This window comes from Dysidea avara, chromosome 10 (genome assembly GCF_963678975.1).
Source record: "Dysidea avara chromosome 10, odDysAvar1.4, whole genome shotgun sequence".
In the NCBI taxonomy this organism is placed as follows: Eukaryota; Metazoa; Porifera; class Demospongiae; order Dictyoceratida; family Dysideidae; genus Dysidea; species Dysidea avara.
In genome coordinates this window covers 15,759,761-15,777,338 of record NC_089281.1, presented here as the reverse complement: position 1 = coordinate 15,777,338, position 17,578 = coordinate 15,759,761, and the positions used below count along the sequence as shown (strand labels likewise).

At 39.7% G+C, this 17,578-nt stretch overlaps 1 protein-coding gene across 1 annotated transcript in view; it reads left to right on the top strand.

The window, feature by feature from the left end:
- Positions 1-3: 3 nt before the first annotated feature.
- LOC136268016 (guanine nucleotide exchange factor subunit RIC1-like) overlaps positions 4-17,578 on the top strand; it is a 30,506-nt gene continuing 12,931 nt past the window's right edge. Inside the window, exons 1-20 of the mRNA XM_066063244.1 lie at positions 4-253; positions 510-608; positions 1,038-1,120; positions 1,458-1,562; positions 1,908-2,053; positions 2,663-2,888; positions 3,579-3,667; positions 4,070-4,214; positions 9,621-9,666; positions 13,222-13,425; positions 13,725-13,850; positions 13,899-13,937; positions 14,225-14,422; positions 14,518-14,722; positions 15,111-15,337; positions 15,448-15,588; positions 15,948-16,041; positions 16,087-16,196; positions 16,298-16,344; positions 16,399-16,523. Of these exons, the coding sequence (XP_065919316.1) occupies positions 113-253; positions 510-608; positions 1,038-1,120; positions 1,458-1,562; positions 1,908-2,053; positions 2,663-2,888; positions 3,579-3,667; positions 4,070-4,214; positions 9,621-9,666; positions 13,222-13,425; positions 13,725-13,850; positions 13,899-13,937; positions 14,225-14,422; positions 14,518-14,722; positions 15,111-15,337; positions 15,448-15,588; positions 15,948-16,041; positions 16,087-16,196; positions 16,298-16,344; positions 16,399-16,523 (2,596 nt within the window). The 5' untranslated portion in view covers positions 4-112. The remainder of the gene's footprint in view (positions 254-509; positions 609-1,037; positions 1,121-1,457; positions 1,563-1,907; positions 2,054-2,662; positions 2,889-3,578; positions 3,668-4,069; positions 4,215-9,620; positions 9,667-13,221; positions 13,426-13,724; positions 13,851-13,898; positions 13,938-14,224; positions 14,423-14,517; positions 14,723-15,110; positions 15,338-15,447; positions 15,589-15,947; positions 16,042-16,086; positions 16,197-16,297; positions 16,345-16,398; positions 16,524-17,578) is intronic.

Below are 17,578 nucleotides of genomic sequence, written 5' to 3'. Positions count from 1 at the left end.
TAATTCCTGAAATATTAGTTTCGGTGGTGTGTACTTGGTGTGGCCGCGTTGGTTAACACTCGTGTTCATTTCTACGCCATCATTTCTATGTAGCACACGAGTAGTATATATCATGTACTATCCGGTTGGGTGGCCAAAAGTTTTGCTAGCTAACGACGTGGAAGATGGCAAGCCCGTCCAAATCCTGCAGCACCCGCGAAAGGAACTGATATTGGTTGTGCGAGAGAAATCCGTCTCGTTATGGCACACTAGGGTGAGTGACACATCAGTGGTTGTCTGTAAAATAGGTAATTCTAAATAATGCCACCCTACTGTAAACATACAATAAAGCAAAAGGATTCCTTGAAATGTTAGGAGATCACAAGAGAATGTAGGCTGTGACGTGTTAAATATAAAGCATCACAATATCAATTATCCTTGGTAGTGTGTTACAATAGTTATTTGTTGCAGGTCCAAGTAAGTAATAAAGTATATACCTTGCTATTTACCTGTGTACTATATTGTTACAGCTGTGTTCACTGGTCTACTGTTACAAACCTCAAGAACAGAAGGATGGTGTGCATACTGGAGCTTTAACCAGTAGAGATGGAACAATCCTTGTAGTGACTGTAAGTGTTGTATAAACCTGTCAGACCTGTTGTGTAGACCTGTTGATTAGTTGGCAAAGAAACACAGACCTGCTTATTGTATTCTCTGCAGTTTATCAAAATTGTAGGCTCTTCCCATAACTTATACTAGTGAGTCTACTGGTGACAATGATACTAGACAACACTGTACACAACGTCATTGTGTTAGATACTTGCAATACAATTAGCCTATGTGGTAGTATTGTGCACACAATAATACTACAGTGAGACTTACACATTTTTCACATGATGAATGCACTGAAATTCCAAATCTGCTTGGGAATATTTCAGCAGAATGTGATACCTCAGTTGGTAGCTATAAGATCATAGAACAAATTGCACTCTACACACATGCATTACACCACATAAATGATCACATCTGTATGTACGTGTAGTCTTTTTTTTCCACAGACCTCAGAGGGAGTTTTGCTCTTTCTCAAGCTCCACATCGGGGAATCTTCCTACCATGACATGTCACTACCACTAAAGAAAATGTTTGTACACTATAGTACTCAACTGATTGTTCACCGTAGTGTGCGTGCGTGCGTGCGTGTGTATATGTGTGTGTAGTCTTGTATGATTATGTGTGTGTGTGTTGTGTGTGTAGCATTACAGATTATTCAGTCCCTGTGTAAATTTGGCTTAATGGTTTTTGCAAAAGTATTTTTCAAGGGATTCAGTACAGTACATTGTGCTTTTTATGTGGACAGATTTTTATTTTATTTTTTTGTAGAGTTAGTAAAAACTGCAGACAATGAAAGATTTGCCCTTCCAAATTTTTTAGCCATGTAGTATTGTCATTTGTCACTGTGTGCGTGTCCCATTCTGTAGCCTCTACTATCAACATGATTCTACCAGTGCTCGTTCCACAGCAGATGCACTCACTGCAACTATTGAGCCAGTCTACAGGACTGCTGTAGTGGGTGGTATTACCAGGTGAGATTGCATCATAATTGTTAACCGGGAGATCCTGCAAAAACTGGAGGTGGATACAGTAAATACTAAATGTTTTGTCAGAATAGAGTTACTGTATAGAGGGAAACTTTGGTGGGGGAAAACTTTGGCTAATTTGGCAATTTGCTACAAATTCGCCAAAGTTTAATCCATCAATTACTCATAGCGCCTGAGATTAACACCTTTATAGCTAAATATTGAGCATGAATTCACCAAAGTTTATTTCGCCAAATACAATTTAGCTTGCTATTCACCAAAGTTAGTTTCCCTAACAAAGGAAATCCAGGGCTCAAAATGGTTTGTGATGTGTATTATTGTTTATTCCAGCTTGACGCCGATCCACAATTGTATCACAGTGTCTACTGGCTATGGGGTACTGCACAGGGTGTTGTGGGATGGACAGTTTGATAGTCACTTGACTATTAAACTGAAGAACATTCACTTCTCAGCTGATTTGACACCACAATCTAAGGGTGTGTGTAGTTTAGTGTAGTGTGTGTGTAGTGTAGGTGTGTGTACGTGCGTTCGTGTGTGTATGTGCATGTGTGTAGTAACTATGCCTGTACAATTGGCTAGGTTTCATTCTTTGAGGTGTATATCCAGTTTTTGCTAACTTTTGAATGTTGTTTCCCAGCTGTGTGTAGTGTGCACATACATGCACACATGGGGATCCAGTGGCCCGGTGCCAACTGGGGAAGGGAACGCTTGTCTCGTTTGGAGTCATAGTGGAACCTTAGGCTCTGAAGCCTTTATCCTTGAGACTGGGAGAGCCCTCCTGTGGATTACTAGTGCTGCCTTATAAGGATTTTCCCCAAGTGCTTGGATGATTGACAAGAATCCCAGTGCTAGTGCTGTGCAGCAAAAGCTCTGTTTCTCACAACTACCAGAAGCTTTGCTTTGTGTGCATGTTGTGTGTATATCTGTATTTACGATATCATGCTGCCCAGTTCATGCACATTTACTCAGACACATACACGTGGTAATACCAAGAGTTACCTCTTTATTATTAACTCTTGGTAATACAGTATATTCCATTGCTTGAATGTGTTTAATGTGATAATGATCATTACTTGATTATACAGGCCAGCCAATCAGTCAAGAGGATGTATTTGCTAGGCACGTGATATGTTCTCGAGAGCTGTGTGGACTGGTGTTGGTACTGAGCAACGGACGAGCAGCATTTGTGGCATCGCAGTCCGCCCATTACGAGCCATCGTCACTACATGGAGTCTGGATTAATTGTGTTGATGATGCCACTTGTGCAGCCATCAATAGGAAGTACAAAATGGTTGCTTTTGGTAGAACCAGGTAAATACTGACTTATCTATACATGACAAATAAGCTGTTTAGAGCAGTTGTCATAACCAGGGGGCTTACAGTGAAAGTGAAACCTTTCCACCTTGTAACACACCACCTTAGTAATTCAATTTTTTTTAAACTGATCTGACAAAATTTATAGCGTCAGATTATAAGAGGTTACATTGTCTCAACTTATATCTCTGTTACAACTAAATATTGTGATTTAACAACTCAAAACCCTCCATAATATAACAACTGTTTCTGTGAGACTACTTAATAAAGTCACCTGTCTAAACCAGCCAATTCCATCTGTGTACAAAGCGACCTACGTAATGTACCTGTTTAGTAAGGTCACCCAAAGGTGACTGGATAAACAGATTTCATTGTACAAGCTACTGTAACAGTAGATCTCTCCATGCTGTGTTGAATCATAAGTGAGTAGGAAATACATGAACACCTGTACCTGTACTTTAAAGTTTACTGGAGTGTTTTTCAATGTACTTGGAAGTTCTACACACATTTACTGAGTGCTTCTATGTACATGAAAAGTGCTGTTAAATTTTAGTCATTGTTGTATTTCATAATTGCGAACGGTGAATGGACGTACTTGTACTTTACATGGATGTTTTGCTCAAATGTACTTGGCCTCTTGGCTGGCATTATTGTATCTATGGTTATATGGAGTTCTTCCATGTACAGTGGTGCCGTTACAGTAGCTAGTGCTGATGAGGTTACTGGAGTGTGGAGTATCAATCATGTCCTTCAGTTGTCATCCCAACAAGTTGCAGGTATTGTAGTGTAATAATAATGTTTCACATGCAAACCCTAATGATTATGTATAGAAAAGGCACAGGCCAGTAGCATACAGACAGGATAGGTTGTTGTATAGGAACTGTTACACAGTATTGCCTTAATGATAATCACAAAGTTACAAACTCAATATGATACAATCTGCATATTAAGTTGGTGGGTTTGCCATAGTATTTCCATACTAGTATTTTTCTTCTGATGAATTCCTCACTGCAGATCACTTTATGTACCCATTTTTGGTTTTAAGTATTTAACATACAAATTTGTGGAGTTGCTATGAAGTTGTTCAATAAATCTGTATAATGATCCATGGCTTGCCCCATGATGTCCATAGTTTGTAACACATGATATGAGTGACTATAATATATTCACACTTACAGATGAATGTCACATTGGTCCTGTTGAGTGTATGGAGTGGTCACAACATGATGCCATGGTGATCGCTGTTGCATGGCAACAAGGTGGCTTATCGGTATGGAGTGTATATGGTGTACTACTCTACTATTCCCATGGTGACCAGCCAGGGTGAGTGTGGAGCTATAAGTGTATGCTAGCTAGTAATGGAGTAACTATGATATGTGATATGTCTGAAAGAGTATATCTGATTCTGTATCTATCAGCTGTACAGTCCAATATGATACGATATGCAATACAGCACACTTTGTATAGGAACCCTAAATACAATTAAAAGTGTGAACAGCTGATTAAATTTCACAGTTGATTATCAGCTATAACTGTGATGTAACAAGCTTTAAAGACTCTAGGAAAGCGATAAACACTGTAATGTACTGTTGTTAACAAACAACTCATCAATTGATTATCATGTGACAAAGGCATTACATCACAATTATTACAAAAAGGATTGTAACAGTTTTATACACTTCCCGGGGTTGATTGCCCCAAGGTAATAAAAAAAATTCAAAATGATAATATAAAGTGTCCAAAGTTCAGTTTGCTCCTTGTTCTCTCACCTCCAGTGGTATAAATACTGAATAGGGCGACACAGCATGATCAGTCTTCTGTCAGTGTTTAACACCTGTACCTTGGCAGCTCTCACCACACCATCTCTACCCAGTAGTACACTAGTTCCGCAATCTTTGCCAACTTCCATAAGCAGCATGCCGTTCCTTCATTTCTTAGTAATACCACGTCTCCCTGTTTCAATGCTACATGAGATTGTCTCTGTATGTTTCTCTTCTGATACTGCTCACATAAGCTTAATACTCTTAGTGCGAAATTGCTTAGCAGACGTTTGTGATGTTGAGCTCTCTTTGTCAAACTCTGGTAAGTAGCAATAATCTCTTCTTGCCTTCCATCAACAGTCATTGTTATCTGCCTACCTTAAACTAGCTGGGCTGGCATTAATGGGTACAAAACTCCATTCTCATCATCGTAGACATAAGTTAATGGACGATTGTTCAGTACGGCTTCAATTTCCACTACTATAGTCCTCAAGTCTTCAAACGTCAAGGATGATCTGCCCATATGTTTTCTTAAACATGCTTTTACACTACGCACCATCCACTCCCAAAAGCCTCCCCACCAAGGAGCCTTTTCCACTAAAGAAGGTGTATTGTATGTAAGAATATCAAGGCTACAGCCTTTCCACACCTAATGGGCAGAGTTGCCACCAGACTGAGTAGCAGACATTCCTCCTTTTGCAAACACAGGCGAAGACTTTGTAGGGCCACTCTGTAAAGATTCTAACCAGAGCAGTAAAGCATATGTGTGCCTGTTTACTTGCGCTACAATACGGGCAATACATCTAGAGTTAACCAACAGTCTAGGAGCACCTCAGTTCATACAAGCATTTAGAAAATTTGCAAGTTTTCGAGGACTACCCTCCAGGATGTTATCAGTCAATGCGAAAACCTTTAAGGCTGCTGGAATGGAGATCAAGAAACTAGTTCACGCTGATGAAGTCTGTCAATACCTCACCAACAGACAAGTTTCCTGGGAATACAAATACCTGTTTCACTATTTCCCTGCCCCTTACAATCCAGTATTTCTCTCTGACTGCATTAAGTGTCTCTCTGATGCCATTGTGGAAGATTTGATGGTGAACCAACAATGCCGTAAATCTGTGCCGTGTTGGCAACAAAAGTGGAGATTTAGTCCCTTCTGGTATATCAGCACTATTGATCCTACCCCGGCAACAGATGAAGCCCTCCTTATCGAGATCTAAATTAAACTGAGTTATCAGACTATTATTCTTGATCTGGTGACCTGATCTCAACACCTTCAACTCGTCTAAGAAGCAATTCTGTTGTATGGTCCGTATCCACCTTTCTTCAGCTTTGTTTAGATCAGCTGCTTCTATGGATGTCCATAACTGAGGAACCTTACCCTTCTAAAACTGTGCGGCCTTAATGACAGTAGCTGTAACTCGAAGCAATTTAACCTTGCTGCTGTATCTCATAACATCAATAATCTTTTCTAAATTGCTGGTTGTAGGGTCAGCTTCTGTTGCAGCAAGAGTGTGAGTCAGGGCAGGTGGGTGCTTCACCATTTCCTTCCCAGCTTCAGGTGTGCTAAGAGGAGTAGATAAGACTGGCCATGACAACGCAGGTTGATGCAGGAATGCTGGTCCCTCCCACCAGTTGATGTTAGAAGCTAACTTTCACCACCACAACCTCTAGAAGGTAGGTCAGCTGGATTTTGTGACCCTGGACAAAACTTCCACTGTTCTTGGTCACTGAGGTTGTGAATCTCATTTACCCTGTGCTGCACATACTGTTTCCAGTTATGATTGTTTCTAAGTATGGTGTATGAACCTGTCCAATAGTACTTGCTTAACTCACAAGACATCCTTGTCTTGGCAATGGAGTTCTTGACAGTATCCATCAGACTGGCCAAAATGGTTACTCCCAGTAGTTCCAAGCATGGAATGGACTGTCTCTTGATCAGTGCTACTCTGGTTTTTGAGTTATCTCTGGTTCTTGGTCTTCATATTCTACCCGCAAATAAACAACAGCTGCAAATGCCTTTTCTGAGGCATCACTGAATCTATGTAACTGACATGACATCATCTCTTAGGCTTGTCTAAAATAGCATCTTTACACTCTTACCCTTGAGATAGCCTTCAGATCAGTCGGTATACATTTCCATACTTGTGTGGCTTCACCACCCAGCTGGTCATCCCAATTCACCTTGTCGCAGCATAGTGATTGAAATAGTAGTTTTTGTTTCACAGTAAACTGACCCAGAAATCTTAGAGGGTCGAACAATTTAGCAGAAAATTTCAAAGCTGACCTCTTGATGGAAGCCTAAGTATTTGTATATTCCATCAAGTCAGTCACGTCCACATACAATTCATCACTCTCTGTGTTCCAGCTGAGTCCTAGAATCTTCAGTTCAGGGGCTGAGCGTAGCTCACCATGACTTCTAAGCTCATTCTCAATCTTGGTTCTCAGTGTGAGGGAGTTAGTGTTCCAAATTAAACCCAGCCATTTTCAGCACTTCCATGTTCATTTTGGTACAATTCAAATGCTTCATCATCATTCACTGCTCCTCCCACAAAGTCATCAACATATTATAATGATTCCACTAACAAATGGTTCATAGGAGATTCGTTACCCTTCCCTTGGGTTAGATGATGTAGGAGAACCGAACTCAGTATGAAGTGAGTCCAAACACTAACCGACAAAAGTGATATTGAATAATGCTTGGATGATCTTTATTTACATTGTCAAGCCATTAAAATCTTAACATGCCTCGGTCACGAGGATCTATTGCTATCTGGTGAAAAGCCTTTTCAATGTTGGCAGATAGACCTGTAAGATATGTTCTAAATTTCATAAGTATGTCAAACACATGAGGCGTTAGGTTAGGACCTTCTGTAGACAATCGTTTAATGAACAGGAGTTATAACCACAGGCTTATCCATCAAATACGATGCAGAGTTTGGTTGTCTCCTTATCAATTCTCACTACTCCATAATGCGGTAGGAAAAAAAGCAACATCTGCTGTAGGCTCCTGTTCTAATGGTACTCTTTCTATGATCCCTGAGTTTACCTGCCTATTGAAAGTGTCTACATACTCATGGGCCAACACTGTGTTCATTTTCAAACGAGATCTCAAGTGCTGTAGCCTAAAGAGACAGATGTCATAATTAGTTGACGGGGGTTTACAGTTAGCCTTCCACGGTAAACATACTTTATACCGTCCTTGGTTCTCATCAAATATCATGGAAGATAGAAACTGACTATCCTGTTCATCAAGATATGGGTTATCTGTAATCCCTATTGCCTCAGTCTCCCAGAAACGTTTCAATTCCTCATTCAAGCTAACACTTGAATTTAAGGGATCTGTAGCATCTGACCCTTGCACTAGTTGCTGCAAAACCCTGTGGACCTCCCTTTGATCTCACTGGACCATATAACACCCATCCTAACTTACTGTTCATGGCAACCGGACCAGCTACATCTCTGACTATCTCCCCTGAAACTGCCTCCCAGTAGTAATCTGACATATTGTTTCCACTCATACTGTCTTCAATCCCAGTTTTGTTTTCTAGTCATTGGTAATGGTATTATATGATCTTTGACTTCCTTCATCTAGCATCACGCGCACTGGTATTGTCTGGCCATTGTCACTACAAGCCCATGCCTTGGCAGTCTGCAAAAGAATATCAACTTTGCTCCTTGCAGCATTACTTGTTGTGGTCACAACATCCTAACTGGTCTGAATTGGCTCATCACCTGTGTTACCTACTGGTGGTACCATTGGCTGTATCTTGTGAGTGCTGGCTTTGTTATGTGTCACAGATGCTTAATGATGCCTTCTATTACAGTGTCTGCAGCACCGTGAACTAGTACACTGGCTCACTTTATGTCCCACAGATAGGCACACAAAACATCTACCCTCTCTTCTTAATGTATCCTTATGGACTTGTACATCTTGTACCTTGGAACATGAGGCTGAGTAGTGGCCTTCCTTACAGAATATGCACTTAAGACCTCCACTGTTTCCATGATGAAATTGAGATGCTAGGGTGGCTGCTGATTGTGGTGGTGGATTAAATCTTCAGTTAACATAGTTGTTCTCGTAACAGTAACATACACACCATCTGATATAAAAGTTTCACACCCCAAAAAATTCCAGGGATGTGATCTGCAATATAATCAATATATTGGAGTATCACGATACTCTAACTACTGATACACATCTTGCACATCAATATTGAGGTCTGGTTTTGTGTAATTTAACAGTGTATGTAGCTAGGTTGTTTACCAGTTTCCTAGACTAAACAGTGGAATTTTTACTAAACTTATCAGCCATTCGCACATTTAATTAAATGCACAATATTAAGTCTGGCTTTGTGCATGTATAAAACTGTTAGAATCCTTTTGTAATAATTATGATGTACTGCCTTTGTCACGTGATAATCAATTGATGAGTCGTTTGTTAACAACATGGCCCCAACTGCTGTTCACTGCAACCAACTACGATTGTGAATGTTGGAGGAATGCTTTGGAAGAATGAAACAGATTATAGCTGCCCATATATGGATGACTTTGTGAAAATACAAGCGTGCAGTGGTGATAAAACATCACATTTGAGAGCAGCTTATTACAAGATTCACATCAATGTTCGTGGACTAGAATCTGTAGGAGTAACTGCAAACCAGTATGGGAGCTTCCTTATACCTGTAATAATGTCAAAGCTGCCAGCAGAAGTACGACTTCCAAGTTGCTAGGGTAACGGCAAAGGAGGAATGGGAAATTCAAGAGTTATTAGCAGTGATAAAGGCTTGAGGTGGGAGAGGTACCCTGTAAAATCACATTTGTGAAGATGTGTAGGGTTAAATGTGCAGTGTTCTTTATGAAGTAAATTGTACAATGTTCTGTATTCTTAAAGGAGGTCCATTGTAGTTTATGTGTACTCACAGTTGGAGTGTTTGACATGTACATATGTTTAATTTGTTGCTAGGACACCATCACCATTTAGTGGAACACGCTGTGTGGTCAGTTCTCTGGTGAGTTTGTGTGTGTGTGTGTGTTGTGTGTGAATGAATGTCGCGTGAGTATTAAACTATTAAAGTGTTTAGTCTGCAGTTACCTGTTCTATTAAAGTTGTCAGAAGTTAATCTCCTGGTGTTGCCATTGGTGGTGAATTTTCCAGGGGGGACATATATAATGTCATATTTTAACTGAATCCCAAAGAATGGAAAACCAATATACCAGCTACATGTACTTGCATCATTGTAGATACTGAAGTTGATTGTAATCACTATGAACGACTAAGAATACAGTGAACAATAACACAGGTACCTGAAACTTAAGATCAGAATTTACACGTTATCGCAAAGTTCACTGGTTCACCATATTATTGTTGGGGAAGATATTTAACTTATGAGTACCCGACTACTAATAAGATCAAATTGATTTTCATCTGCAAAGAATTTCTAGTCAGTAGTCACATTAAAAATGGTACTGAAGGGTGGAATCAGCAGCTCTGCTTAGAATAGAAGTATACTGTAAGAGAATAGGAATTTTAAACTAGAGTAGGGACAATGTAGGACCGCCGCAATAAAAAGTATGGAAACAAGCTGGATCAGAGTAGTACGTAATGTCCAGATACTGTAACACAATAAGATGTGAATATCCCTACAGAGATGAGCTTTTCTTTGAACTCAACAGCCTTCCTATCAAACACAAGACAGTGGAGTAGTGGCCTATTCTGTGTATCCCTGTTGTGCGTAAGAATGATGTAACTAATGATATGTGTCACTAACATACAGTAAGATGCTATATTTGAATTTTGCCTGTAATGCAAAGACCTAAATGTCTTTAGAGTGATCCCAAACCCTTCCAACAAGTTTCTATTTTCTGAATTTTCTACTAACTGACTGACTACCTGATGCCTTCAGCTAAGCATAACTCAACTACGGATAAGGTTACAGACTTGATTCCTCATTGTTTGACTTCACTTCGTCCTGAGGTGTGCCTTTTTTGTGCTGAAAACTTTGTTACTAGGTAGGCGTGTTATTATATGTGTGCGGGTTACCAAGATTAAATACTCTAATAGAACAGTCACGTAAATACTCTAATAATGCAGTCAAGTGTATAACAACACTGAATTTGACAGCTATTAAAGGCACTAGTAATGTAAATTCTAGCTCATATTAGGAGACTCTTAGTCTGTATGCACATTGCAATTTGATCAGTTTCATGTGTGTACTGAAATGTTGACGGCATTATTATGCAGAATGCAAAATTAAGCTTCAATAAATAATCCATTACTGGATTTATAAAAAGTATATAAACTAGATTAATAAAAAATTGAATTTTTTAAGAGGGAGGATAGGGATCGCTGAAAAAAACCATGAAACAAGAAGGGATTGCTGGGATGGTAATATAAATCCCTATTTTGACTCATTTCAAAATGATGGAGCATGTAACTAAAGATTTATGACAGAGAGTCAAAATAGGGATTTGTGGTTTACATTACCACCCCAGTGATCCCTTCTTGATTCATGGCTTTTTTCAGCGATCCCTATTCTCCCTCTTAAAAAATTCAATTTTTTATTCATCTAGTGGACTTACCTTTGTCTTCCTTTATGTCCCGTTTAATTCCTCCACTACCACATAGATGTCGATTTCTGGTAATGTATCATGATGGCTTCAGTGCATGGGTTGAATGTAGAGCCACTTCTCGTAGCATTCTTCATTTGCAACACTGTAAAGGTTGGAACTTTGCTGGAAACGAAGAGAAATAGCTCTTCACATCTCTGTACTTAATAGCTGGGGCATGTGTTCAACCACTTGTCTGGCACTATTCTTTCCTTTTGATACAGCATGTGATGTAATGGATTATGTGATTAGACAAAAAAGGTAACAATTGCAAACGAGCGTTGTTTCAAAAATTATCCAGCATGCAATATAATTTTATTGTATTTTCTTATTACCCTGTTGCTTAGAGCTTGATATCTCCTTCCCTTTTTTTGAGATATGATTGATTAAAACAATTCCTCTATGGACATCTGTACATTAGTTTGTAGTCATCTTGTGCTCGTGACACCATTGTGAAGTCCATTGATGGGGTACAGTAGATGAAACAATTTCTACAGCAGATTATCATTTTAGACATTAACACGACGCAAAACTTCTTAGAACAAAATCAGAGGAGCATTCTAAGCACCACCTAAATATATTGCTCTTAATTGCGTTTTTATTTCATGTCAGGGTTCACTAAGGTTCATTAGATATTCAGATCGTGCTCACTTAAGCTTCAAGGCAATGTACTTTTCTATTTGTTTTGTATAAAGTGCTTGAGTTATGGGTGAGATTAACAAATTGCAGTTTGGTGTACACAACTTTACCAGACTTGTCACATACATATATAAACAAGACAATGATGCTTCACTGCAGATCGACATATTGCCCTCCTTGATAAAACAAATTTTGCATAATTTGTTTTTGTGGTACTTCAACCTCCTCCAGAACTAAATTTTATGTTACAATTTGCAGTGTGTGCAAGATGAAGTGGCATGGATTTACTCAACCTTTTAGACTGTTATGTATTGGGTCCCCCCTTTTACAGTGAGACCTTCTAAAAAATAATTTTACTTATTCCGTTATTCCGTTGTTTATACAAGTCTACCCTGCTCTTATATATATACATGTATACAACAATTGATTGTGGGTTTTGGTTTTCACACCATACACAGATGTTATGAAGTACTCTAGATAACTTGTAATGCTTTATGGTCTCAGTGACCACCTGTTTAGAAAGAGACCACCTCTCTAATCCGGCCAAATTAATCCTAAGGAGGGCAAAGTAGATTGCTAGTTTCTTATTAGTCACTTCTCAATAATTTTGATGCAGGCAGGTGGTCATTTTCATCATTTTGTTTCATTGTTGAAGGAAGCACCCAAAATTACAAATTACAGCAACAGTAGATTATCTGTCACTACAAGGATTATCAAAAGCCTTCTTAAAGCTTATGCTTACACTTATGCTTACACATTACCACCTTTAGAGTCAGGGTGGAGGGTGATGTAAGCGGGTGATGAGAAACGATGATTCAGCGTAATGGTGATGCAGTTTAGTGTTTAAGTATCACAATACTATAGTGTTAGCCCAGGGCTACAGAAATGAAACAAAGATTTTCGAAATCTCTATGAGCAGGCGAATAAGATGGTGTATAGTTTTAATCCATTTGAGTCTTCTTTCTTTGAATACTGGCCCGATAAAAACTCGCATATATTTCTTTGTAGCATGCATAATTTTACGAATTATTTTTAATTTTGTCTTTCTCAAAACGCATGCTTGTGCGAACAAGTTGGGTTTTTGCTGAGATGGTCATGTTTGAACATTTATTTTCAAGTCATCTTATTAACTGGTGATATAAAATTCTTGCATTGATTTATATTTTAAAGCTTTTGTGACCAAAGTATAAAATTTACTTTTCGAAGCTTTGTTCGTTTGTAGTCACTTTTTTTTCTTCAAATTATAGGAACAATGGTGTTGGAATAACTGAGAATCCATATGTATTTAATTTGGTAATTATGTATTTAAAATTATCCAGTGTTGGTCGTCTGATGGTTACCATATATGGATGTTGAGGAGATCCAGTGGATCACGTGATGCTATTGGGGATCATGTGAACAGCAAGGAGGATCATGAGATCCGGGACTCCTCCCACACACTCAACAAACGGGACACTAATCACGACATGGAGATCTTAGTGATGCAGTTTGTAAAGAACTCCATTGTCAATAACCCAATAATTGTGAGTAGGTAGCTTGGCTGTTGTCTGTGTTGCCCATTTGTTACTCCTGGTATATATACATATTGGTGTTTGTGGCCTGTTATGTGGAGATCGTTTCTAGGTGTTCTTCACAAGGGGAGTTTCATGGGGTAAAGTTATGTTTTATCCTTGAAAAATAGTAGGAAGTTAAAATGGAAACTTTACATACTGAATCCTTTTGTATTGTGACCCACAAAGTGTTCTTTGCTGAAATCAAGTAGTAAATTGTCTCCCAAAAGTTCCCGTACAGTATTATGTCATGCACTATGATGTCATTTTAGTCCAATCATCATCACTTGTTCCTGCAAGGACCAGACCGTTTATATCTCCATGGTAGCAGAGGTGTGGTTGCTAATGGCAACAGTTCAAACTACACCTCATCAGGTCCACAATGGAGAATCATACAAGTGGGTAGTGTGTCATGTGAGAACCTTATCATGATCTTGTTGCTATAGTTACCATTCTCATACCTGTGTGCCAACTGGCCATTGAAGGTAATGTACTGAATAGTAGTCACTGTGTTTGTATTTGAGCAAGAAGCTTGTATTGGAATGAGGTTCATGTGTACCTGAATGTTAAGTGACTATGTTCATAATGATTGTTCTGCTAGATTTTTTTTTAGCAAACACAGTATATACCACATGCATATAAATTTACCATAAGGCTGTGAATTTCATGGATAAGTCTTGTAGTAATATAATTATTGAGAATTGTACACATACGATGTATTTCAATGCAATGATTAATTGTGTAACTCTAGTTGTGTAACATCAAATTACAGTACGCAGCACTGGATGACAATGGTCAATATATGGTAGCAGTAGGCAGTGCTGGCTTCATCCTTTACTCTATTGTGAAGAGGAAATGGAGGATGTTTGGCAACGAGCGACAAGAACAGAGTATCACTTGTACTGGGGGTGTGGCCTGGTGGAAACACTTTGTAGTTTTCCCTTGTACAGTGCAGGGTAGCAACCAGGAGGTGAGTGGTGCTTAATGGTATGGTAGATGGTATTTATTGTTAGTTAATTTATTTTATAGTGGTGCTTAATGCTATTGGATATTTTATTATGGCAGGTCCGATTTTATTCACTACGCACAAACCTGGACCACTCACAAGTGGTGAACGTTATCAAACTAACTTCTCCCATCCTCAAACTAAACATCTTTGCTAACTGCTTGTTAGTGTTAACAAGAGACTGTGTTCTACGATTGTTCTCTCTCGAACTGTCCCAGCCAACCACCACTACCCAACCAGACCAGGAGAACAGTAACAAAAGAGGTGAGGTGTCATTCAGGAGTGACAACTATGTTGTGAGGGTTACTAACTGGGCTACTACACTGTGGTACAGTATAACATCACACAGTTGCCAACATTTTGATATGACCACCTCATTATACTGATAGGTCCCAAACATAGCTTAGGTGTACTTCATGACCTCGTTATTAAGACCATCCCACTGCTGAGGCGATTTTTTTCTGGGTTAGAATAAATATGGCCTCAACAGTGGGGTGGTCTTAATGACAAGTTGCACTACACTGTACCACACTAAAATTATGGAAGGTTATTTTTGTTGTGTCCTTACTTTAACAAGTTTGATTTAATGATTTTAAAGTTAACACCCAAATTGTAGACTGTGGAGTGATGTTATCCTTCCTGAATGTTCTAGGAGCCATTATCATCAACAAGCTCCAGCAGTTCTCACTCTCCCGGCACATTTACAATGTTCAGTCACTGGTAGCCATTATTCCGTCCGATTTGTGTGCTGAGTCTGGATCACATGACTTGGTGGATGGGTGCGGCCATCCAGAGTTGCCAGAGTCTATTCTAATTAATGTATCAGGGAGGATATTAATGATACAACAAGATCAAACAACCAGTGTAGAGAAAGGCAAAGTGTGTATAGTGTACTAGTGTGGTGTGTACATGTGTGCGTGATGTATTGTGTGTGCATTATACAGTGAGTGTACTACAGTATTGCCTTACTAATGTTTCATCCCACATAGCCACCCAAGGTGAAGTACTCCTCTCCAGTGTGTCTGGCTAGTTCAGTTGAGGCACTATGGACACCACTGGTAGGCTGTACTGTATCCAGTGGGCACTTAATGGAGTCGCTATGGTTAGGATGTGGTAGCAATGGTGTAAAGGTAAGTACAGCAACAGCAGCAGTCTGTAGTGGAACCTGTTAAAGTGGATGCTAGAGGACACCTGTGTAACCCAGACACTTAGTTGTGGTTGACAAATCAAGACACCTTGATAACTAGGACACTATTGGTTCAGGTTTCTGTTATATAATGGCTTCCAGCATTTCTAGGTTAATTTTTGAGAGGCATTCCCTGATGTGGTACTATTTTTAATATACAACATGTTACTTCCATGCACTATCGAGCTGTTATCCAATGCCAGGGGATCCCCAAGGTTTAGATAACTAAGGTGTCCATTGTTACCAAATAAAACATTAGGCAAACATATTATGTCTGTATATTATCTACTATCTTTTCAACAGGTATGGCTACCTCTATATCCAAGGGACGAAGGCCACCCTAGTTTCTTGTCCAAGAGGATCATGCTAACACTAGACATCAACAGTTACACTCAAGGTGTGTGGTGTGGTCCTGTGTAGTGATGTTGTGTGGTTTTTGCAGCTGTGTTATTTGAGGAGGCCATATTGTTGGGATTGACTCACGAGACTGCTTATCATAACGTACACTTCACTGCTAACCGTTCCTTCCCTTTTGCTACTGTAGAACGAACTGTAAGTGTGTATTGAGTAGTGTAGCTGCTCAAGGATAGTTGTAAATGATTCCTGTGCACTATATAGGCTTTCCATGTGTAATGTATATCATTTCATTTCAGACTCATATTTACTTACATCATATTCTAAGACAGTTATTGAGGAGAAAGTAAGTAATAGAGAGGACCTTGTGCACAGTATATACTTGTGTATCACCACTCAGTCTGGGTGGACATGCATTCCAGATAGCTCAATCCTGTTCTCACTTACCTTACTTCGCTCACGTCCTCGAACTAATGCTCCACGAAGTGTTGGAAGAAGAGGCTCCTGTAGCCCTGTCTGTACCAGGTATGTGTGTATGTCCTTGGTGTGTCTGTCTGTATGTTCTCATTGTCTGTGTTCTCAGTGTGTAGTCTCTGTGCATACTCCAAGTGTTCACGTACATGTACGTACACACTGCACGTGACAGAACACCAGCACACATACTGTGTATATTGGATTGGTTGAATCACAAATATGAAGTTTATATAATAAATGTCAAACAATCAGTATAGACGTTGTTATACTACATGTTCAGCAATAAGGATGTCTGTTCCAGAATAGAAGGGGTCGGTTTTTGATGTCTTTAGATGGATGCGAATGAGGGATGGTGTCTGGTAGCTGTCCACTGCTACATCGTCAAACCCCAGGTCGGCCGTAGCCCTAGCCGAATCGTCGTTGTGCGAGCCTGACCATAGTTCTCCAGACCACATAAACCCAAAGAAGCATGTAGTGAAAGTAGCCCACAGCATAATTCTATCAGTAGTGAGGGACCATAGATCCCAGAGAGTTTTGATGGCACGAAGGATGGATGGGATAATCAGAAGACACTCTGGCCGGTTGTTGACTGCTGGAAATGACGCACCAGAAATCTTAATTCCTCGCAGAACTTGCTGAAGTCGTGGCATTTGACTGATGTCGGGCGGCGAGTGAGCTTGCTGAACATGAAACTGGCGAACCGCCGATAAATATACTTTGATTATATTATAGGAGATGGCCTTTAAGGCTAAGTACGATACGAGTAATAGTTCCGGGGAGGGTAAGGGAGAGATATGTAAATGATTACATAGTTGAGTAAACTTCCTAATTCCTGTATTGTACACTCTTCTGGTGGCTGACGCTATCTCCTGTGAAAAATATTGTTCCACAGCACTGTCCAGCGAAAGGAGGTCCAGTCTGGCGCCTCCAGTAGTAATAGGTGCAGTAGTTCCGATGGGATGGCTATTGGAGCCTGATTTGCCTGCGGGTGGAGAGAGTGAAATAACGATAGCTCATTGCGCGACAAGGCATCAGCCATTGTGTTGTGGGACCCCGAAATGTGACGAGCAGAGAGTTGGCATTGAAAATGAGCCAGTATAAATGCT